This window comes from Schistocerca nitens, chromosome 4 (assembly GCF_023898315.1).
Source record: "Schistocerca nitens isolate TAMUIC-IGC-003100 chromosome 4, iqSchNite1.1, whole genome shotgun sequence".
In the NCBI taxonomy this organism is placed as follows: domain Eukaryota; kingdom Metazoa; phylum Arthropoda; class Insecta; order Orthoptera; family Acrididae; genus Schistocerca; species Schistocerca nitens.
This window is the reverse complement of record NC_064617.1, coordinates 95,351,922-95,376,238: the sequence shown is the minus strand read 5'-3', so window position 1 is coordinate 95,376,238 and position 24,317 is coordinate 95,351,922. Positions and strand designations below refer to the sequence as shown.

Here is a 24,317-nt window from a genome sequence, read left to right as displayed (position 1 = left end):
TGTCTTTCACACACTTTCCATAGGTGTGTCACTGTTTCATATGTGCCTCTTCATCATGTAGTATTTCTACTTAAAGGACTAGCTGGTCTGTCCCCCAAATTAAAATTTGTGAAGCAATGGTATATTGATTCTAAAGTTTTTATTTACTTGAATAAAAAATCAGTGCATAGACGGTTAGTACTGAAGTAAATAACATCAGCTGTGGAAGAATCAGTTTTATTGACATAATTTTACATCCAGTCTCTACCTTAAGGACATGAGAGGCAGTCCTTTGTATAGTAGCTCCAGATTGCATCAAAACATTCAATTCCGTGCCAAATATGAGAAGTTCTATACTTTAAAACTGGTTTTGTTTAATTTAAATATACACTTACAAATTTCCATCAGTTTATCTTCCATACATAATGTAACAATTTAACATCTTTGCACAGAACCATACATCTGGACATTTTCTCAGTATCACAGACAATTTGCAGAAATGGTTGAACTAGTTCTTTAATAAAGCTACTAATTGAAAAACAGAATGAAGAACAGCTCATGAAATTGTGTGAAATAAAATTTACAGAAGGTAGAATGTTGTGTAATACCTCACACAAATTTTAAAACACAAAAACGTAATGTAAGTACTAAACAGTACTGGGAATGGATTCAACGTGACTTCATTCAGCATTCTAAATCCTTTGCAACAAAAACATGAAATCTTAGCTAACAATTTTAACAGGATTTAAAGAATGTAGAGCATGTAAAATGTCCTTTGAGATATATCTATGTAAATAACTAGGCAATTCAGCAGTTCAGTTTCATAGATCATATGTTGTAAGAAGCAAGTAATTTCACTGTTTATTTGTTGTGACTAAGTCCTGTTTCATTGTTATATGTCTTTGAAGTCACACGCATGAACAGACTTAATACAGTTCTCCATTATTACAGTTCCCACATATTTGGCATAGACATTTCTTATCACAACCAAAGTAGAATCATAAACTTTAAGGTACAATGTCATAGTCTAGTTTAAAATGCAAGAAATATGCATGAATAATCATTAAAATTGAGCATTCATTTATGTCCAACATTTTTAACAGTATTTGCTGGAAAAGTGAGACATCTGAAAATATAAAACAAATGTTCCAGTTGTTTTAGAATCCTTTAAATCTAAGTTATGGCACAGCAGAGTTTGATCACAAATGTTTTGTGATAACACCCCTTCAAATCTCATGCTCTCATTTTCTTTAAAAGTTTAAAAGAATTTGAAATATGTGTGATAATTTCTCTTGATGCAGTCTCATTTTATTTGTATGTGATAACCTTGCTGCTACAGGAACTGGTAGCTGTAGGACACAAACTTTCAGTTTTGTTGAAATCACCATCATTCACATCACTTAAGTCTTCCACTCACACAAATTTTTTGTCCAGGCACAGTTCCACATGGTTTCACAATAAATAAAGATTCAAGAGGACTTAAGTTTATGTGCAGTCATGTGTGTTTGCTGTCAGACCTCTAAGTTCACTATTAATTGTACGCAACAGTGGGTAAGTGCCACAACCACAGCGATTGCGGAAGTCATCGAGGTCGAGAGCCCATATCATTCCACCACCAAGTCCAAGTTCTTTTATGAACTGAGTCTGTGAAAACACATTATTATATTTAAAGTATATAAATATAATCAAACAACAGGATTTAAGAGTATAGAGTAATATTTTCACTTTACTGATGGAAATTAATAGGCCTGAACACAATATTACACACACTTTAGCTGATACAGTGACATCACTAGCACTGCTACTTTATTGTTTATTTTCATTTCCTTTCTCTTTTAACAGAGACATACCATTCTGCCATTTCATATCTCTATGAGATGCAGTGTTATTAAAATGAATGAACACTTAAACACTTTGTGAAACCCAAATAGCTGAAAAAGGGAAACTTATACTCATCTCAAAATAAAGTTGTATAACAGAAAGTAATGCATTACTTATATGTACAATTATCTGATATGAAGGGCAGTATAATGCTCATACTGAAATGATCAAAGGGAAAGTTAGATAGGATGTTAATTCCATAGGTAAGATAGCAAATAGTGTGTGTGTGTGTGTGTGTGTGTGTGTGTGTGTTTGTGTGCGTGTGTGTGTGTGTGTGTGTGTGAATTTAAATTACAAAAATTGTTACTTCTGTTAAGAAAAACATGTGACAGGGGAGAATTAGAGATCATTCCATGCATAAGAGTTTCTCGGAGACCACACTTTTTGGAAAACTGTAAAGGTGATACTTTTCGAACATACCTTCTATCTCTATAAACAAACTTGAATCCACTACTTTGCTTCAACTTTTTTCTTGTAAAACTCTGAGGCTTCTAGATATGGAATACTTCTTTCTGCTATGAATTCTTACGATGAGATGCATTTCTAAGCACTGCCTTCTCCAATTGCTCTTTCTTTGTGGAGACTTTAATGTATGTAATGTGCACTGGAGATCTATCACCCCCTATCCCTGGTGTAGTGCTACTGAAAGCCTCCAGTTTTCAGAAGTATCATGTATTCTAAACACTGGATAGAGTATGCTTCTCAGCACTGCTTTAGGAACAGTCTCCAGCACCAATCTGTTGATATGCTCTCATGCCCTTGTAGTGACCTATTTCTGACAATCGATTCCTACAAGTGTACAGTGCTTCATAATCATTCCGTGAAGTGTTAATTTACGTGCAGTGATATAGTTATTCTTTGACTTAGCTTTAGTTAGTTATTCCGTGCTGTTCATGTCTACACAATTCATTCATGTGTGTAGTGTTCAGTTATTGCTAAATGTATGTGGGAATAAAGGAATTGTTTTCTCCAACACCCACATTTGGTGACCCCGACGAACTACGTAACATCCGCATCGGCTTCAGTGTTTAACGAAGTTCCTCAACATTCACGTTTGTAACTACCGCGCCAGCCGCGTCGTGCTCGTTTCAGCACGATAATGACCGATTCACCAGTCTCAATTCAACCTGAAGCCAGCAGTGCAATTAACAGGGTGACAATAAAACCTCCACCATTCTGGTTACATAATCCTCTATTGTGGTTTGCCCAGTTAGAAAGCCAGTTCGTCCTCGCACAAATATCGGCGGACGAAACTAAGTACAGCTATGTGATTGCAGCAATTACAGAAGATCTAGCAGAAGAAGTACAAGATATCCTAGCCGCACCACCAGATACCGATCGTTAAGCATCCATTAAAAACGCATTAATAACGCGTTTGTCACAATCAGAGGCAAAACGACTAGAGAAGCTACTGCGCACTGAAGAACTCGGAGATCACACTCCATCACAACTCTCGATGTTTGCGCACACTGGCAAGTAACACTGTAACTGATGATGTGCTACAAAGTATATGGTTGTCTCGGTTGCCGTCAGATACTCAAAAAATTCTCACGGTATGTGCAGGCGATTTAAACGCACTGGCACAAACGGCTGACAGGTTAATTGAAATGTATCCCACAGCAAGTGTCTCAACACTAACGCCACAACAAGAAAATTCGCCCACAGTGACATTAGTCTCCCTACAATCACAACTGGCAGGGTTGACTTCACAGGTAGCTGCATTACAAAAAATGCACAACTGCCACGCCGCCGACAGTCGCGAAGTCGCAATCGATCACCATCACTACAGAACTTATGCTGGTACCACAAGACATTTGGTAATGACGCACGAAAGTGTACGCCACCTTGCAAGTGGAAACATGAAGCAGACACCGTAGCAGCGATAACTTCCAGTGCAAACACTCACCGACTTTTTGTGACAGACCACGAAACAAAACTACAGTTTCTCGTTGATACAGGCGCAGAAGTGTCCGTATATCCAGCAAATCGCCTATCACGCCGGAGCTGCGACGACTGTTATCTATATGCCGCCAATGACTCCAAAAGTAGAACATACGGTCGAGTAACATTATTCCTTAAATTGGGACTACGCCGTGTGTTTGAATGGCAATTTACAGTGGCAGATATATTACAGCCTATTATCGGAGCAGATTTTTTGTCCCTCTACGACTTACTGCCAGATCTGTGACGTCAGCGACTAATAGATTTGACTACTAGTCTGCATATAACAGGAAAAGTCCATTGTATCACACCACTAGAGGTACGCACAGTCACAGGCGACACACCACATATACGATTACTAAAAGGATACCCCGAGATCACACAGAAATCGCCTACTCTCCCACCAGTCAAGCATACATCCGTCCACCACATTTTGACCATGCCAGGGCTGCCAACTCACGCTCTGCCTAGACGTTTAACGGCCAAAAAGCTAAAAGTGGTAAAGCAGGAATTTCGCAGCATGCTGTCACAAGGTACCTGCAGAGTTTCTAGTAGCAGTTGGGCATCCCCAATTCACATCGTGCCTAAAAAGAAGAATGTATGGCGCCCCTGCGGTGACTATCGCCAACTCAATGCAAGGACCATTCCAGACCGGTACCCAGTTCCACATATAGAAGACTTTTCTGCAAATGTTCACGTTAAGACTATATTTTCTACCATTGATCTAGTTCGAGCTTACTATCAGATCCCTATAGCTGCAGAAGACATTCCTAAAACAGCGGTGACAACACCGTTCGGTCTATTTGAATTCACCCGAATGCCATTCGGACTATGTAATGCCGCCCAGACCTTCCAACGTTTTATGGATGAGGTTACAAGAGATTTAGATTTTTGCTATGTGTGTATAGATGATTTATTGGTGATGTCTGCATCAGAAGAGGAGCACTTACAGCATTTGGCACAAGTGTTTGACCGCCTATGCACACATGGACTAGTAATTAATCCTGCCAAGTGTGTTTTTGGTGAGAAAGAGGTCCACTTTCTAGGATATTTGGTGAATGCACTGGGTATTCGACCGCCACATAGTAAAGTAGAGGCCATAAACAAATACCCCTGCCATGTCACAGTCAGAGAATTACGATGATTCATTGGAGTAGTGAATTTCTACTAACGCTTCATTCGCAATCATGCACTGATAACTGCACCATTGAATGAACTACTTAAAGGCGCACCTAAACCTAACCACAGTGTGCATTGGACTATCGAGGCGGACACCGCGTTTCACGCTATAAAAAAAGCTATAGCAGAGGCCGCGCAATTAGCACACCCGGTCGCGCATGCTCCACTCGCTCTCATGGTTGACACTTCGTCCACTGCCATTGGTGTCGTACTTCAGCAACAAATTGATCAGTTATGGCAGCCCATTGCATTTTATAGTCATAAGTTGTCACCATCTCAGCAATGTTGGGCAACATATGACCGTGAGCTGTACGCTGCTTATGCGGCAGTAAAAAAATTCAGACACGCATTAGAAGGGCAACAGTTCACGATTTACACAGATCATAAACCGCTTACCTATGCCTTTAAGGTAAAGCCAGAGAAAGCATCGCCCAGGCAGCTGCGACACTTAGATTATATCAGCCAGTTCACGACCAGCATTGTGTATGTGGAAGGGAAGCTAAATGTTCCAGCTGATGCACTTTCTCGCATAGAAGCAGTGTCCACAGTAGCAGATGACATCGCACAGGTGGAAGCAGTGACAAAGGCCATTGATTACGACGCCCTCGCGCATGCACAACAATGTGATAGTGAGTTGCGTGATCTATTGCAACAAGAGAAAGGATTGAAGCTACAGCTCGTGACATTTTCTGAAGCAAGCATTGAGTTGTACTGTGACGTAGCAAGAGGAAAGATATGTCCATTTGTGCCACAGCAATTCAGAACACAGGCAATTGCATCAATGCACAATGTCACACCCAGGAGTAAGAGCCACACTCAGATTGGTCAAACAAAAATTTGTATGGCCATGTATGCACACAGACTGTAAAGCATTTGTGAAGCAATGCTTGGCGAGCCAGAGGAATAAAATCACACAGCACATCAGGGCACCATTAGGCACATTTCTTCCACCAAATCAGCATTTTGGCCCTGTGCATGTTGACATCATCGGCCCACTCTCGGCATTGGAAGGCTACAGTTATTGCCTCACGGTGATTGACAGATTTACTAGGTGGCCTGAGGCATTTCCAATGAAGGACATCACTGCAGAAACTATAGCTCAAATATTTTTTCGTGGTTGGATTGCCCGGTTTAGAGTTCCACTGAGAATTACAACTGATCAAGGACGGCAATTTGAAGCCTACGTTTTCAAAGCATTGGCTATGTTATTAGGTACGAAATGCATATGCACCACGGCATACCGCCCCGCATCAAATGGCATGGTTGAGCATCTTCATCGACAGTTAAAGGCAGCACTGAGATGTCACGCAACACCGAATTGGACAGAGACACTACCTATCGTACTTTTGGGTCTACAAACGTCATTCAAAAGTGATCTGAAAGCAACAGTAGCAGAACTGGTGTATGGACAAACATTACACCTACCTGGAGAATTTCTGCACAGCATGGCAGATGATACAATCACAGCCTCAGAATTCACTACAAGATTAAGAGAGCATATACGCCAATTGAGACCAACAATGCCCAGAAACCAGCTTGGAAGACACTCGTTCGTTTTTGCTGAGCTAGACAAGTGCACGCATGTATTCTTACGCAATGATACTGTGCGTGAACCACTGCAGCCACCATATGACGGACCATATCTGGTAGTCAGTAGGGATACCAATACTTTCCGCATAATGATTAACGGTACACCCACCACAGTGGCAGTGGACCGTATCAGGCCTGCATTTCTGGATGCAACAGACACCACAGCTACCACTGAACACAAACCAGAGAAGACAGGAGAAGCTACAAGATGTGTTCCTGTACCCCATGAACACCACAACACTCAGCAAACACCAGCCACTGCAACACCAAGACCGACGTCGAGGACTACTACACCACTCCCTGACACAACCACTAACAAATGTGACGCACCGCCCGGTTTCAAGAAAGAAGTAGTTACAAGAGCCGGACGGCGTGTGAAATTTAATCTGCGGTATCGTTAGCATTAAAGGGGGGAGTCATGTAGTGACCTATTTCTGACAATCGATCCCTACAAGTGTACAGTGCTTCATAAACATTCCGTGAAGTATTAATTTACGTGCAGTGATATAGTTATTCTTTGACTTAGCTTTAGTTAGTTATTCCATGCTGTTCATGTCTACACAATTCATTCATGTGTGTAGTGTTCAGTTATTGTTAAATGTATGTAGGAATAAAGGAATTGTTTTCTCCAACACCCACACCCTTACTGACATCACTCGGTGATAAATTGCACTCCAGTGACCACTTTCCCCTTTTCAAAAGCTGCTCAACAAGGAAAACTGGACACTATACAGTGAATGGCTGTGCCTGAACATTAGGACACCATCCAGGAATGGGTGGATCACATTATGATGATGAACCACAAAGCCACAGATGCCTCCATTTCTTTATTCTTTAGGCTGCTTAAGTAAACTGCCTATGCCTTGGTGGAATAAAGGGTGCTGCTGTGCAATAGAGGTCAGGTGGATGGCTCTGTGCAGGTTCCGATGTCAACTAACTGCAGAGCACGTAACAGAAGCCACTGAATTGTTAAGGAGAGCATAAAGATATATAGCAAGAATTTTTGAATTCATTAAATCATTTCATTAGCTCAATTAGTTTATGGGAACAGTTTCTGGATAGCACAGAAAGCTGTTTGGACAGCTATATCAAAAGAGATTATGTCTCCAAATAACACCCAAAGGCATTACCCTAATAAGGCCACAGCATTTTGCTCAGAATACTCTTGCCAACAGCTTTGATGTGGCATCCTCTTGCCTTAATGTGATTGTGGAAAGGAACTGATTGGATTCAGCACTGTTAGAAGCTCATGATATTGCAACACAGTTATGGCAGAAACAAGTAATTTGGGAAGTAATCAAAGAAAATCCTTATAGAAAAGTTTATTAAAATATGGCAGACAGGACAATTTCCCAACAAATGGAGAGTGGCTTTTTTGTTCCTGTCCTCAAACCTGGAAAGAACTGAACATGCCCTAATAATTACTGAAGTATATAAGAAGCATCCTGGAGCAAATGATAAACTGTGACTAGTCTAAATCCTAGAGAGCAGGAAAATCCTTATCCACTGTTAACCTCATTCTGCTGGAAACAACTATATAACAGGCTCTCTTATGGAGCTTACAGGCACTTTCTTTTAATTAGAAAAGGTGTGTATGATACTATCTTTAGGTACAGTATTCTCTGACAGCTTCAAAAATGGGACTTCTTTGGATGCCCATCCTATGTGAATGCTTTGTTTCAGGTGCTGAATTGGCGAAGTTCTGTCTGACAGATTTGATCAGGAGAATGTGTCCCTGAATGCAATATTTTATGTGTAATCTTGTTTGTCATTTCCATAAATAGTATAGCATCCAGAGATGGAACCCATGCAATGATCCTTATTTCTGGACCATTTTGTAGTATTTTTGTTTCTTTTGCAGCCCTCAGCAGCAATTTGTCAGGTACAGCTTGAAGATAGTAGGTTGATGAAGGGGGCTGCTTATACAGATTTTAGTTTTTCAGCAGCTAAGAGTGTGTGTGTGTGTGTGTGTGTGTGTGTGTGTGTGTGTGTGTGTGTGTTACTTGTATGTTGAATTTTTAATATTCTTGACCTACAAATGAGGTAGGTACTTTACATTCAGTTTTAAAGGTACAGTGAAGTTTCTAGGGGTTCATAATTGATTCAGTCAGGCTGGCACACCTAAGGAACCTGAAGGCAAGGTCCTTCAAGGCACTAAAATTCTTGAAGTGTATTAGTTACAAGTCTTGGTGGATACATATTGTTTTGCAACACTTTTGTACAATCTCAGTTAGATTAGAAATTAATGGTTTATGGATCAGTGAGACCTACATACTTCAAGATTTTTATTCTGTTCAGCTTCAGGGGATTAGGCTGGTCTCTTCAGGACCAGCCCTATACCTAGACCCTGTGCTTTTGATAAGGTTCACTTGCTGCTACATTGCTGTTTATGAGTGAGAGGAGCATGAGGAGAGGAAAGGCATGTGCCAAGTTCAAGGGGATAAGATGTCTGGGGCAAGGATGGGGTGGGGAGATAATGATGGAGAGGGAGACAGGTGGCTCTCAACAACGGTAGTAAAATGATGACTGAAAAAGGTAAATGAGTTAAAGGGGGGGAGCAGTGTGGGGGAGAGGTAAGCACAAGGTTAGGGGAAGATTGACATGGAAAATTACTGAGAAGGGAAGGGAAGGGTAGGGAAGGGAAGGGTAGGGAAGGAAAGGGAAGGGAAGGGGAAGAGGACTAGCAAAAGTTAAGGCCATGGGGACTGTGAGAACTGGAGTGTGCTGGAGGGGCAGTCCCCACCTCAGTAGTTCAGAGGACCTGGTGCCTCTTGATCACAAATTCCTTTGTTGTCTAATCATCAAACAATAATGTTATGTAGTAGCAAAACATATTACATCTAGAGTTATTCATTAGTGAATTTTTATTCAGTAATTATGAAAGCTCTTACCTTTCTCCTGATGTCAGACACATCATCATAAGAAACCCACTGATTACCACGGTATGCATATGGACCAATTCTTCCTTCAGGATCTCGTACAGTAGTCCATCCTTTGCTCTTGACATTATAACATATCTGTAAGAGATGGTAGGTGTTATTAAATATACCAGTTGCAGGAGATATGAGGTCAAATGTAAGTAGCAGTGACTTATTAAAATATGGTCCTGCTTACTGTTTTCAAGGAAAACCTCAATCTTCCTCTGCACTATGACACAGAAATATTTCTTTTTTAAACGAAAGGAAGAGACAAAGCAGAAATGAAATATATTGAAAGAGGAAAAATGGGATACTACTAAAACAGAACTGTCAATGTGGCTGATTTGCCTGAACAGTATTAAAGAATCACCAATAACATGGGCAACAAAGAGACTCACACTTTGTAGAGCTCCTTACCTCATAATATGCCATGAATCCACCAGCCCGTGTAAACTCTCCAGCTTCGCCAGGGCCATATGACTTAGCATTAAGACCATGATTTTTAGAATCAGCCAGTGAGAATGACTGTCCATACATGGGCATACCCATTATAAGCTTTTTCCTGTCAGCTCCCTTCTCTATCCAGTAATGCATTGTGAAGTTCTGCAAAAAAGGAAAGGAAGAATTTGAACACCTGAGTGAGTTGTTACTTCCTGTTTCTATCCTGTGTCCATTATAGTATTTAAGGTTTCATTCTATTTCTGTTACGCTCAATCACTACCAATCCTGCAGCTGTTTCCACAAATCTATTTTCATTTTTCTGATTTGTTTGTGTGTTCCCTCTACTCCTTCATATTTTTTTCCTGTACATGTTATTCTTATAAGTCTAGTTTTCTAACTAGACTTGTTACTGTCCCATCATATGTTTAAAACAATGGATATTTCTTTTCCTTTCCCTCTTATAATAATGGGTTAATATTTATTCGTAAAAGTGAAGTAAGCAGTTTATGTATCTTCTTTAATAACCCCTTATGTATCTGGCAAATATTTTAACCCCAGATAGATGCCATGTTTCTTGACTTCCGCAAGGCATTTGATATGGTTCCCCACAGTCATTTAATGAACAAAGTAAGAGCATATGGACTATCAGACCAATTGTGTGATTGGATTGAAGAGTTCCTAGATAACAGAATGCAACACATCATTCTCAATGGAGAGAAGTCTTCCGAAGTAACAGTGATTTCAGGTGTGCTGCAGGGGAGTGTCATAGGACTGTTGCTACTCACTATATATGTTGTTGTTGTTGTGGTCTTCAGTCCTGAGACTCGTTTGATGCAGCTCTCCATGCTACTCTATCCTGTGCAAGCTTCTTCATCTCCCAGTACCTACTGCAACCTACATCCTTCTGAATCTGCTTGGTGTATTCATCTCTTGGTCTCCTTCTATGATTTTTACCCTCCACGCTGCCCTCCAATACTAAATTGGTGATCCCTTGATGCCTCAGAATATGTCCTACCAACCGATCCCTTCTTCTAGTCAAGTTGTGCCACAAACTTCTCTTCTCCCCAATCCTATTCAATACTTCCTCATTAGTTATGTGATCTACCCATCTAATCTTCAGCATTCTTCTGTAGCACCACATTTTGAAAGCTTCTATTCTCTTCTTGTCTAAACTATTTATTGTCCATGTTTCACTTGCATACATGGCTACACTCCATACAAATACTTTCAGAAATGACTTCCTGACACTTAAATCTATACTCGATGTTAACAAATTTCTCTTCTTCAGAAACGCTTTCCTTCCCATTGCCTGTCTACATTTTATATCCTCTCTACTTCGACCATCATCAGTTATTTTGCTCCCCAAACAGCAAAACTCCTTTACTACTTTAAGTGTCTCATTTCCTAATCTAATACCTTCAGCATCACACGACTTAATTCGACTACAATCCATTATCCTCGTTTTGCTTTTGTTGATGTTCATCTTATATCCTCCTTTCAAGACACTATCCATTCTGTTCAACTGCTCTTCCAAGTCCTTTGCTGTCTCTGACAGAATTACAATGTCATCGGCGAACCTCAAAGTTTTTATTTCTTCTCCATGGATTTTAATACCTACTCCAAATTTTTCTTTTGTTTCCTTTACTGCTTGCTCAATATACAGATTGAATAACATTGGGGAGAGGCTACAACCCTGTCTCACTCCCTTCCCAACCACTGCTTCCCTTTCATGCCCCTCAACTCTTATAGCTGCCATTTCGTTTCTATACAAATTGTAAATAGCCTTTCGCTCCCTATATTTTACCCGTGCCACCTTCAGAATTTGAAAGAGAGTATTCCAGTCAACATTGTCAAAAGCTTTCTCTAAGTCTACAAATGCTAGAAATGTAGGTTTGCCTTTCCTTAATCTAGCTTCTAAGATAAGTCATAGGGTCAGTATTGCCTCACGTGTTCCAATATTTCTACGGAATCCAAACTGATCTTCCCTGAGGTCGGCTTCTACTAGTTTATCCATTCGTCTGTAAAGAATTCGCATTAGTATTTTGCAGCTGTGACTTATTAAACTGATAGTTCGGTAATTTTCACATCTGTCAACACCTGCTTTCTTTGGGATTGGAATTATTATATTCTTCTTGAAGTCTGAGGGTATTTCGCCTGTCTCATACATCTTGCTCACCAGATGGTAGAGTTTTGTCAGGACTGGCTCTCCCAAGGCCGTCAGTAGTTGTAATCGAATGTTGTCTACTCCCGGGGCCTTGTTTCGACTCAGGTCTTTCAGTGCTCTGTCAAACTCTTCACGCAGTATCATATCTCCCATTTCATCTTCATCTACATCCTCTTCCATTTCCATAATATTGTCCTCAAGTACATCACCCTTGTATAGACCCTCTACATACCTTCACTGAGGAATCAAGCAGTATATTGCTCCCTCCTACGTATATCTTGCTAAGAGACCATGAGGATAAAATCAGACAGATTAGAGCCCACACAGAGGCATACTGACAATCTTTCTTTCCACGAACAATACGAGACTGGAATAAAAGGGAGAACCGATAGAGGTACTCAAGGTACCCTCCGCCACACGCTGTCAGGTGGCTTGCGGAGTATGGATGTAGATGTAGAACCCTATTACTGCTACAAATGTGCTCTTTGCATTATGTGATGAGGTGGCTTTTGTTATGGCTGTGCTTCTTGCCAAATGTTGGTTCCTGTGTCAAAAGATGGCAATCCAGCCAATATGAAATATTTATCATTCAATTTTACAAAAACTGTTAGATGAGAAAATTTCATTTTTGCACATATTATAGTCTGATATCTTCACTCAATAAAGAACAGAAATTCTTTTTGTTACCCTTCATACAGTTATAAGTGCGAAGGCAAATTAAGTAATACATTGCATGAAATTTTAATGAGTTCACAGGGATAAAAATGTATTGTGTAAACTTTGTGTATGGTTGATTTTAGCTCATACACTGAAGTGAATGAAATGCACGTAAGATACCGAATTTTTATTTATAATTGAGAGCAGAGTGATATCTAATTTTTTTCGGGTTATTGCAGTTTATATCCAACTAACAGTCAGGTGTGACATGCCCAGGTCCATCCATGTGGACTTGCCAGCTGCTATGAAATACTTATCCGTTTTTAACAAACTATTAAGTGAAAAAATTTGATTTTTGCACATCTTAGAATCTGATATCTTTTCTTCAATCTGATATCCTTGCTTCATAAAAGACTTAATTTTTTTCATTATGTGACATAGTTACTGTGCTGTAGCAAATGAAGTAAAACTTTGTGTGAAATATTAAGGATTTTGCTGAGGTAAAAATGCATTGCGTAAACTTTGTAGATAGTTGTTTTCAGTGCATACATTTCAGTGAATGAAATGTAGCTAACACATGAAAATTTTATTTAAAATCAAAAGCAGAAGAATATCTCATTTTGTTCTCAAGTAATTGGGCTTTATACCCAAAGGACAGTCACACGCAACGCTCCCATTCACGTCCTTGTGCATCGCAAATTATGTGATCCTAAAAATTGTCATATCTCATAAATGATTCAAGATATAGAAATGAAGTTCTTTTGGGAATGACAGCATGCAATGATGCATATAAGTTGCATGATAAGTGCTCAAAACATTTTTATTCACAAAGATATGGAGCAAAGTCATCTGCAGCAGTGAGAGTTTAGTAGCTCAGGATGCATTCAGACATCTGTAGCACTGGAGGAAAATCCAAATGGCACATGTACTCATGTCTACACATGGGGAATAGCATAGTAGGATGTGTATGCATACCTGCAGCAGTGAAATGGTTAAGGTAAGTCTTTACATTTTTCATATGTTTTGTGATCAGTATGAACCACTAATAAGAGACTGTAAATTTTAGTGTAATACTAGAAAATGTCTTGGGTGGAATGCAAATAATGGGAAGAACAAAGGTAACCACTCACCACATTTCTGAGGCTTTTAGCAGTGAACAGGCACATAAAGAAACAGTGTATGAGTGTGTGTGTGTGTGTTTTATGTTAGTTAGTTTTGAAGAAGGTCATGGTGTGAAATGTTAGCAATATTTCAATTTTACTTATATGCATTTTGAGTATTCATTGCCTCAACTATGTAGTGACTGGTTACCATTGCATTACACAGATTGCAACTTCTGTAACATCTCTTTTAGAGTAAATATAGACAAGACCCTAATAAACAGTTAAAAGTTCTTACTGTTATCAATATTCACTGATATGTAGTTACATCTTAAAACATTATGTAACACTATTTTAGACATAAAATACTCACAGCATTGAAATAATCATAAGTATCTCCGGGGTAATAATGCAGGGGAGCAACATGACCAGTCTGCTTATCCCAATGGCCATGGAAATCATAAGTCATCACAGAGATGTAATCGAAATACTGTGACAGAACAGGAACATCATAGCCTGTAAAGGAGAAAATAAAAAAAATGTCAACAACACCTTGTAGGAAGAGAGTATATAACCAAAAATAAAAGGTATAGTTAATGAGAAACCTGAAGTGTGGTTGATTTTAACACAAAAACAATGAGAAACTTCATTCTTTTATATTTCATCCTTAAGCAGTTTATACATAATAGAAAAGGTAAATCCATTCTTGAACTTCTTTTAAAGCTGAATTGAGTAACACTGTAACTTGTACTGTAGCTTTTGCACTGTCCCAGTTTCACATCTGCTCATGTTGTATCTTATCAGGAGGATGAGACAGAAAGCTAGTTATTTCCTTTCTTTTCAGGATTATTCTCTGCTGTAAAGGATGTTCTAAACCTATAGGGTCAAAAGTACAATGGTAGAGTAATTTGAGCAGAGTATTCTAAGATAAGAAGCCAAAGGTTGTAAACGAATATTTTAGCCTATCAATAACTTTTGACTCTAAAGATTTGGGACATCATGGTTATTACATATATGTTATGTTATCTTTTCACTTGTCTTTGCTTGTGTATACACTTAAGAAGACAGGTGTACTAGGAATTACATATCCCCCTCAGGAGCTGTGACTCTACATACTGCCAATAGCAACAAATAGAACCAGATAACAGCACTTGCAGCTTTGAGAACCTTAGGTTTCTTCTTCTTGGACAAAAGAGGAATTGGTTGAGGGGCAATACCAGCAACAGTTTCATAACATCAGAATCAAGTGAGGAAGAGTTTTACGCTAGCAGATGCAAACAGACTCTCAGAAGAATGCTATACTCTGGAGCACTGACACCAACACAACTTTGTGGTCTCCCAAATATACATAAAGAATAAACACCATAAACTGGCTCCTGTTATAGTGCAGTCAAGTATCTGACAAAGCAACTGAAACTTCTTGTGGGTCATAGGCCCACCACACTAAAAACATGGTACACATTGCAAAAGTGGTCCAAAAGATGTTTCTGTACAAAACAGGTCTCCTATTCACTTTTTATGTAGCACCTGTTGCTCTGTTGGTAGTGAGACTAGGGTCTCACATGGTGGCTGCAAGAGATATGGTGGGCAACAACGATCATGTTTCGGTTGTTGTTTCAGAATTTTATATACATATGATGCATGCCCCAGCTGGTACTGGCTCGCCAGCATGTATGCTGTTCTGGTGGATAAATGGATATTGGCAACCTGGCAGACATGGGTGCAATTGCCACTGCTGTAGTGGTCAGAAATGGCCATAGACACAGCATCACTTCCTCCTTAGAGATGAGATGGCAAAGACATCTCAACAATAGCCGAAGGTCCTGCAAGTACTTTGATGCTTTGGTCAAATGGTAAGAATACCTGAAGAAATTTATGCAAAATCTCATAAGGGACATACCTCAGCTCAAACAGCTACAAGTGACTGGAACCATGCTTAAAATAAAACACTGTATCTGTTTGAATAGCTGTTAACGCCATTCATCTGAAAAAAATTATGTTCACTATCTGAAATGTGTACTTGCATCACTGCATTGCAACTGTAAACACAGTATGTGTTTGGTGGTGAGGTACAAGTACTGATGGCAGACATAATAGGCAGTGGTCAATTTATACTGTGAATGATGTTAAGCTGCTGCACGAAAACATACTTTGAATTTACACACTGGGCAATTAAGGTGTAATTGCAGTGGAGGATGGACTGTTTGTAATCTCATTACATGATACTGTAATGCAATAATACTACAGCAACTTAACAGAGATACATACCATCACACTGTAGAGGAATAATGGCCGGGTCTTATGATGGAGAAGAAACAGGACAAGGATGTGAGGGTTCCAACAGTTGTGAGGGACCAAACCCAGCAATTCAAAGTGAAGTCCAAGTAAATACATACCTTCAGTCACATAGGAAATAATGTCGTCCTCCAAGAATATCACATCCATAATTTTATAATTCAGTTTCCTAGCTTGTCAAAAATAAAGTTTTTCATTTCATAATGACAGTTAGGCATTTTATTGGTTAGTGTATACCTGAATCAATGACAACTTTGCTTGGTGAAACGGCAGATGACAAGAGCAATCCTCGTGGTTTGAAAGCCATGCTTAGTTCTTTCACTAGGTCTGCAAATCCTTGCTTGTCAGAATCTGGTCCAGCATTGCAGTCAACCTAATCCAAAATGAGTTACTGTGACAATCATGTTGTAACATGCCAATTATTTGATAATTGAATACATCTCAGTACAGTTAAATTGATGAATTACAAAAATATGTTTTTAAAACATGCCTTTGAATGTTTGCATTTTTAGCACTGTAAGTATTAATATACCTTCAATGGTTTCATAGTGCTAAGATTTTCTTAAAATAAGTAATTTGTATACACTGTGACTTTCACCCTCACTGCATTTTACCATTCCCCACCCTGCTATCCCTCACCCTCACTGCCCCAGCCCCCCCCCCCCCCCCCCCGCCCCCCTCCACGGTTGCTTCTCCCATCATGTGCTGCTACTCACAGTCTGACTCCAGCTGCCAGATGCTGTGGTCATGTGTGTGTGAATTGCATTTGTGTGTGTCTATTTTTGACAAAGGCCTTATTGGCCAAAAGCTCGCTTTCTGACAGTCTTTTTGTTGTGCCTGTCTGCAACTCAGCAAAAATAACATAGTAGGGCAAAGTCAATTTATCTGGATGGTGATAAGTGTAATACTGAAGAGCAAACTGAATTTTTATGAGGAAAACAAAGTGACAATCATTTTGAGCTGTTTTCATGCAAAATGGGGTCTTATTGAAAATTTCAATTTTTTTCTTAAATTTACCCTTTCACAGTTTCACCAATGATCTGATATCACAGCACTTGGTGCTGTGCAGTGAAGATCTTCTGTGGCTAGGGAATAAGAGGGGCAGCTTTGAAACCTGAGTGTTTTTTCAGATACGTAGATGATAGTGGTCAGAAGCAAGGTTGATGGTACATTGGGACATACTGTTTACAGGAAGCCTACTCACAGTGACTTTTATCTATGGGCTGATAGTTGTCACCATTTGACTCTGTGTGAAGGGTACTTCATACCATAGTTTACAAGGCCCGCATCATATCAGATCCTGAGATTTTGTCAGCTGAGTTAATGTGTCTTGAGGTACCTTCTGCCAGATCAATTATAGTAAAAGACACATCAGACGGGTGTTGTGCTATTGACCAACCATGAATTGGGTGAGTGATGATAATACCGAGAAAAGGTCTACAGGCTTTCTGCCTTACACAGAGAGCATCTCTAACAGGAGTGGTCATATTTTGCAAACATATGATGTGAAATGTGTTTTTTGACCTCCAACTAAGTTTAGAGCCCTTTTAGGTTCTGTTAAGAATGACCTTGGTTTGCGTAAATCGGATGTATACTGTAATCTTTGCATTTGTGGCATGTCATATATTGGTCAGACTATTAGGACCATGGAGGACCAGTGTACTGACCATAAGCATCACACACACTTACAACAGCCAAGCAAATTGGCTATTGCAGAACACTGTCTTGGTACTGTTCATCCAACAGAATACAACAAACTGGCTATTGCAGAACATTGTCTTGGCACTGATCATCCAACAGAATATGATAACATGAAGATTCTGACATGTACTTCCAGCAACTGGGATAGTGTTAAAAAGAAGAAGAAGAAGAAGAAAAAGATGAACAGAATTAATAACTTCTGGCATCAGTCATCTTTTGTTGTATGATGGCACTAGTGTTTACAGTATGTTTATCTGTTATCTCTCTGCAATTGCTCTGAAAACCAAGGTTTTAAATTCACTTGCTCAGCACTTACTTGCTGAAACTTTGCCTTGTAAATGACAAGGTGGTCACCTGTCAAAATATTGGCAGTTGTTGATGACATCACCTGGCTGCTTTCCGTAAGTTATTTGAACATTGTATATGCTGGAAGAAACTCAAGCCTCTCTAAGTTTTAATTAATTGTTCCAAATGAAGCCAACAATGGCTACCACACACTTCAATATTCCATTAATACTTGCTTGAGCTCGTGGTGTTCCATGGACAGAACAAGAAGTTCCTATATTTTAATTTAGCCCTTTCCAGAATATCTTGAAACAAATTAGATTAGAAAATGACAATTGTAATGGCTGTGCCTCAAGTTTTTACACACGGGGTGACAATTTTTGAATTATATGACAAAAATGTAGATTAGTTACAAACTATGATGTGCACACATTTTATTCAACATGTAAAGGTCACTAGAGATTTTTGGATTTAGTTTATGACATTTTCAATATGCCTACCATCATTAGCAACAATGTGATGCAGATGAATAGCAAAATCCTGCATGAGCCACTTAAGTGTCGGAACATCAATGCTATCGATGAACTCCTGAATGGCTGTTTTCAGCTCAGCAATGATTTTGGGGTTATTGCTGTACCCATTTAGCCCCATAAAAAGAGTTGCATACGTTGAGATCTGGAGAATATGGCCGCCAATTGAGGCCCATGGCAGTGGCCTCTGGATATCCCAGAGCCAGAATGCGGTCCCCGCAGTGCTCCTTGAGGACATCAAAAACTCTCCTGTTTCAATGTGGATGAGCTCCATCTTGCTTGAACCACATATTGTTGAAATCAGGGTAACTTTGGATAATGGGGATGAAATCACCTTCCAAAATCTTCATGTACTGCTCGGGAGTCACCGGGCTATCAAGGAATATCGCGCCTATTATTCTGTGACTGGATATTGCTTAGCATGCAGTCACCTGTTGAGTGTGAAGACACTTCTTGATTGCAAAATGTGGATTCTCAATCACCCCAATGCACCAACTTTGCTTACTGATGAATGCATCCAAACAAAAGTGGTCTTCGTCACTAAACCAAATCATATTCACATCAAAGTCCTGTTTGTGAATTCTGTGGACAATAGTATTTGTGAAACACAACTGCTGTTCCATGACCCTCAGTCTTAATGGCTAATGGGTTTTGGTTTCAATTTTGTATGGAAAGAGATGCAGGTATTCAACAACAATTTGTTACATTTCTCTCAGTTGATTCCCAGCTGTTGTGCAGTGGATCGGATTGATTTCCTGGGGCTGGTTTGAAACACAGCAGATGACTTCTCGATGTTTTCAGGCATGTTCACCCTTTTTGGATGACCGACATTGCCAATAATGCCATCACGAACACTACCCATTCTTTCAAACTTGTGAATCAAATTCTTGATTGTTAACACACTTGGGCCGGTTGTCTTCAGCTTGAACTCAAGTTGCAAACTTCCTTTGAGCCACAGTTGAGCTGTTATTGCTCACGTAGTAGGCCTTCACATGTGCTATAAGCTCAAGCACCCAGTACCATGACATTTTCACATGCAAATGGTCGACAACAACAAGGTGCGTGTGCATGCACATACTAATTGTCATCATGCCCCGTGGCCAACCGTGCAGTTTGACTGTCCTAACACAAACCATTCAGAAGTTATGACAATTTTATTTCATACAGTTCAATAACTGTCACCCACTGCATATCTTCAATTGTATAATATATTATCATATAGTCTAATCTTCTGTTAGTCACAAAGCTTTTTGAATACAGTATATCCATCACCTTAATTTTTTCACTTTCCATTTCACAAACTTTTGTTATTTGTTATTCATGAAATTATAAGTGCAATCAAAGTGGTGATGTTTTAATACAAAGCAAGATTTATCTGTAGTGAAAATATTTTGTAGAAATGGAAATTAAGCATATATTCATATTAACCCACAGATTACTATCACATTAACCTGATAAAAAATGTAACAGTACCAGTATTGCAAGACACTGACAAATTTTGGGGAAACTATTCTCTTTTTCTGCTTCTCACCTTATGTTTTCTCATCTAGCTCTTGTAGAAGAGTACTGAAAACATAAGGTTTAATGTTTATGAGCGTTTTCATCAGGCATATTAAAGTACTTTCCTAATAAAACATCTTGTATATTTGATGCTTTTGCTGTAAATGCAAACATTCAGATGCTGACAAAGTTGTTAACCAGTCAGGAGGCAGAGGCTATGATCTGAGCACACACTGTAAAGCTGAGGTTCAAAATTGGAAAGAGAAAGATGCTTAACATCTGCTTCAATTTTTCCAGTTTTCTCTTAATATGAGCGGCAATGCATTTGTGTAGAGTGGTTTGTGTCTAATGATAAGATAGAAGTAATGAAACACATATCATTGAAATTGCTTTTCACATTAGTCAAATGATATGTAATCTTTCTGTACCTGCCAACATTTTGGATATTCCCAGTCAAGATCTAGTCCTTCAAAGCCATACTTCTCGATGAACTTCACAACATGTTCAACAAATTTTCTTCTTGCTGATGGATTGTTTGCAAGCCGACTGTATTTGTCACCAAGAGAATCATTCCAACCGCCAATTGCTAAGAGAACTTTAATTCCCTTTTCCTTTAATCTTGAGACTTTTGTATAAAATTCTGTTGGACAAAGACAAGTGTAATGATGAGAAAAAAAATTACCATTAAGTAAATTTTTAGATAAACAGTAATAGATTTCATTACCTGACACATAAATCACTGAACTTGCACACATATAAAATTATCATATATATACAGGGTGTATATAAAGGCCAGGAACACTTTCAATTATTTATTGCACAAGAACCAAACATTGTACAGATATCATACATATGTTATTTCGAAGAGAAACCCTGAAAGGTTTTTTTCATGTATATTGCCACAGCATAGTTTGGTAATTTGCCAATAGTCAGCATTAGTAACAAACATGGTGAGTTCAGGTGCAGAGTGTGATTTCTGTGTGTTGGAGTTTGACAAAAACAAGTGTGCTACAGCTGTTCAACAGATGTTTAGAACCAAGTACGGTAAGAAGCCACCAATAAGGAAGGCCATTTACCACTGGCACAACTAATTTATTATGATGGGTTGCTTGTGCCTGGCAAAGAGAAGCAGATGTCCTAGTGTGAGTGAAGTAAATGTGGAGCATGTATGAGAGACATTCGTAAGGAGTCCAAGGAAATCGGTGCATCGTGCATCCCGAGAACTTGAAATGGCTCCAATGACAGTGTGGAAAGTCCTGCGACGGAAGCTGTCTATGAAATCATCGAGATTGGAGCTAGTGCAGAAGCTCAATGATGACAACAAATGAGAATTGGGATGGCATTGTTGATCGTTTAATTTTTAGTGATGAAGCCACTTTTCAGACTAATGGAAAAGTGAGCAGGCATAATTGTCAAATCTGAGGTACAAAGTATCCACATGAATGCACTGAATTTGAGAGTGATTCCCCAAACGTAAATGTCTTTTGTGCCTTTTCATGTCAAAAACTGTACGAGCCATTCTTCTTTGCCAAGAGCACTGTCACTGGATATTTCTAGTTGGACATGTTGCAGCAATGGCTAATGGCTCAAATGCAATCAGACTCTCCATTCATCTTACAGCAGGATGGTGCTCCACCCCATTTTCACCGTGAAGTTTGTGGGTACCTGAACACAGACCTGCTGCATCGATGGATCAGCCTTGCTACAGAAGGGAATAGCTGTTTCATGAAATGGACTCTCTGATCACCAGATCTCACTCCGTGTGACTTTTTTCTGTGGGGACACATTAAAAATCTGGTGTATTTACTGTCTCTACCACATGATGTAGCAGAGCTCCGAAAGAGAATATAGGAAGCAACTGCCACAGTTGACGATGTCGTGCTGGGGCGGGTATGGCAAGAATTCAGTTACCATATTGACATATGCTGGGCCACTCATGGTTTGCATATTGAATGTTTGTAAAAAAAAAAAAAAAAAAAAAAAAAAAAAAACTTTCAGAGTTTCTCTTCAAAATGCAATATGTATGAAACCTGTACAATGTTTAGTTCTTGTGCAATAAATAATTGAAAGTGTTCCCGGACTTCATGTACACCCTGTATTTTATTGAGATGCTGTTCCATGCAGCAAAATAAAAGGTATAGCTTGCAATTATATATTTTTGTATGTATTGTTTATCTTGGCTACTACATACAAATTGTTACACAACTGCTATCATATGAAATTAAAAGAGAAAGGAAGGAAACACTCAAAAAACACCTGTCGAGAAGCAAAATTCTGCAATGAGTCATCAACCATATGAAGACTCATATAATGTCTATTTACAAAAATAAAATATAGCAAATGATCAGCAGTTGCACACAGAAGATGAAGAGAGCTCAGTGTCCGAGTAAAAGGGAATGATCATTTTTGACACTTATTACGATGTTCAGGCTAGAATGCAAAATATTACATTTTTTAATTAATTCAGGTATTTACACTTCACAAATTACCAGTTCTGACCATTGGTCATTATCAGACCATCTCAATGTACACCATTTGAAGCAACGTATCTCGTGACAATTACAGCAGGCAAAGGTGAAGGAGCAAGCAACAGAAAAAGTAGACAGATGCAGAGAGAAGCAAGACCAGAAACAAAAAATATTGGATAAGTGCAAGAAGGACTCATGCTATGAGAGCTCCATACAAATTTAATTAGGTATATAAATAGTTTATCTACAAGTTTTGATGAGTGCGAGTACCAAAATATGAGGTGTAAATGGCCAAATCTTTGGACTGTAGAGACTTAAAAGCTTAATTTTTTTATACTGTCAAGGGGATATAGACCTTGGTATTTCCTGTCCCTGAGAAAAAGGTGTCTTAACAGATCTACAGAGAAAAGGACAACAAAGTGATTTTATAAGGGCTCCATTTTTACCAACTGAGATATGGAACCCTCAAAATGCATAAGAAAATGCAAAAAGAAGGGAGAGTGTTGAAGAGAGAAAAAGACAAATAATAAAAAAGAGAGGGGGGAAATGAGATGAAGATTGGAAGAAAAATCTGCACAAGAGAAAGTATGCCTCATGGAAGATTGGGATGCAAAGAAGGAAGAGAAATAGCCATCACTAGAATATAGGTGCCACAGGGAGCATAAATTATAGTCAGGTAATACCAGCCAGAAAACTGGTACTGTAGAGTAATCTGCCAGCTGCAGGTTATTGGTACTTGGAGAAAGCACATAAACTATTTGCTGAACCAAAAATCAAGATCCTTGGTACTGTATTCGACAGCATGCTTTACAACAGCCAGGCGCATGTTCATTATTTAGGCTTGCTGTCAGTGCCCTTCTGTTCTTTTTGAGGCCATTATAATTATTTTCTTCCCCCATGAACCATGGACCTTGCCGTTGGTGGGGAGGCTTGCGTGCCTCAGCGATACAGATGGCCGTACCGTAGGTGCAACCACAATGGAGGGGTATCTGTTGAGAGGCCAGACAAACATGTGGTTCCTGAAGAGGGGCAGCAGCCTTTTCAGTAGTTGCAGGGGCAACAGTCTGGATGATTGACTGATCTGGCCTTGTAACATTAACCAAAACGGCCTTGCTGTGCTGGTACTGCGAACGGCTGAAAGCAAGGGGAAACTACAGCCGTAATTTTTCCCGAGGACATGCAGCTTTACTGTATGATTAAATGATGATGGCGTCCTCTTGGGTAAAATATTCCGGAGGTAAAATAGTCCCCCATTCGGATCTCCGGGCGGGGACTACTCAAGAGGACGTCGTTATCAGGAGAAAGAAAACTGGCATTCTACGGATCGGAGCGTGGAATGTCAGATCCCTTAATCGGGCAGGTAGGTTAGAAAATTTAAAAAGGGAAATGGATAGGTTAAAGTTAGATATAGTGGGAATTAGTGAAGTTCGGTGGCAGGAGGAACAAGACTTTTGGTCAGGTGATTACAGGGTTATAAATACAAAATCAAATAGGGGTAATGCAGGAGTAGGTTTAATAATGAATAAAAAAATAGGAGTGTGGGTTAGCTACTACAAACAGCATAGTGAACGCATTATTGTGGCCAAGATAGACACAAAGCCCATGCCTACTACAGTAGTACAAGTTTATATGTCAACTAGCTCTGCAGATGATGAAGAAATTGATGAAATGTATGACGAGATAAAAGA

General features: G+C 39.3%; 1 protein-coding gene across 1 annotated transcript in view; it reads right to left on the bottom strand.

Annotated features, from left to right (window-relative positions):
* Positions 1–200: 200 nt before the first annotated feature.
* LOC126252135 (probable chitinase 10) overlaps positions 201–24,317 on the bottom strand; it is a 223,260-nt gene continuing 199,143 nt past the window's right edge. Inside the window, exons 38-43 of the mRNA XM_049953001.1 lie at positions 20,590–20,801; positions 16,383–16,518; positions 14,224–14,366; positions 9,906–10,091; positions 9,462–9,587; positions 201–1,623 (exon numbers count right to left, since the gene is read on the bottom strand). Coding sequence (XP_049808958.1) covers positions 1,465–1,623; positions 9,462–9,587; positions 9,906–10,091; positions 14,224–14,366; positions 16,383–16,518; positions 20,590–20,801 — 962 coding nt within the window. The 3' untranslated portion in view covers positions 201–1,464. The remainder of the gene's footprint in view (positions 1,624–9,461; positions 9,588–9,905; positions 10,092–14,223; positions 14,367–16,382; positions 16,519–20,589; positions 20,802–24,317) is intronic.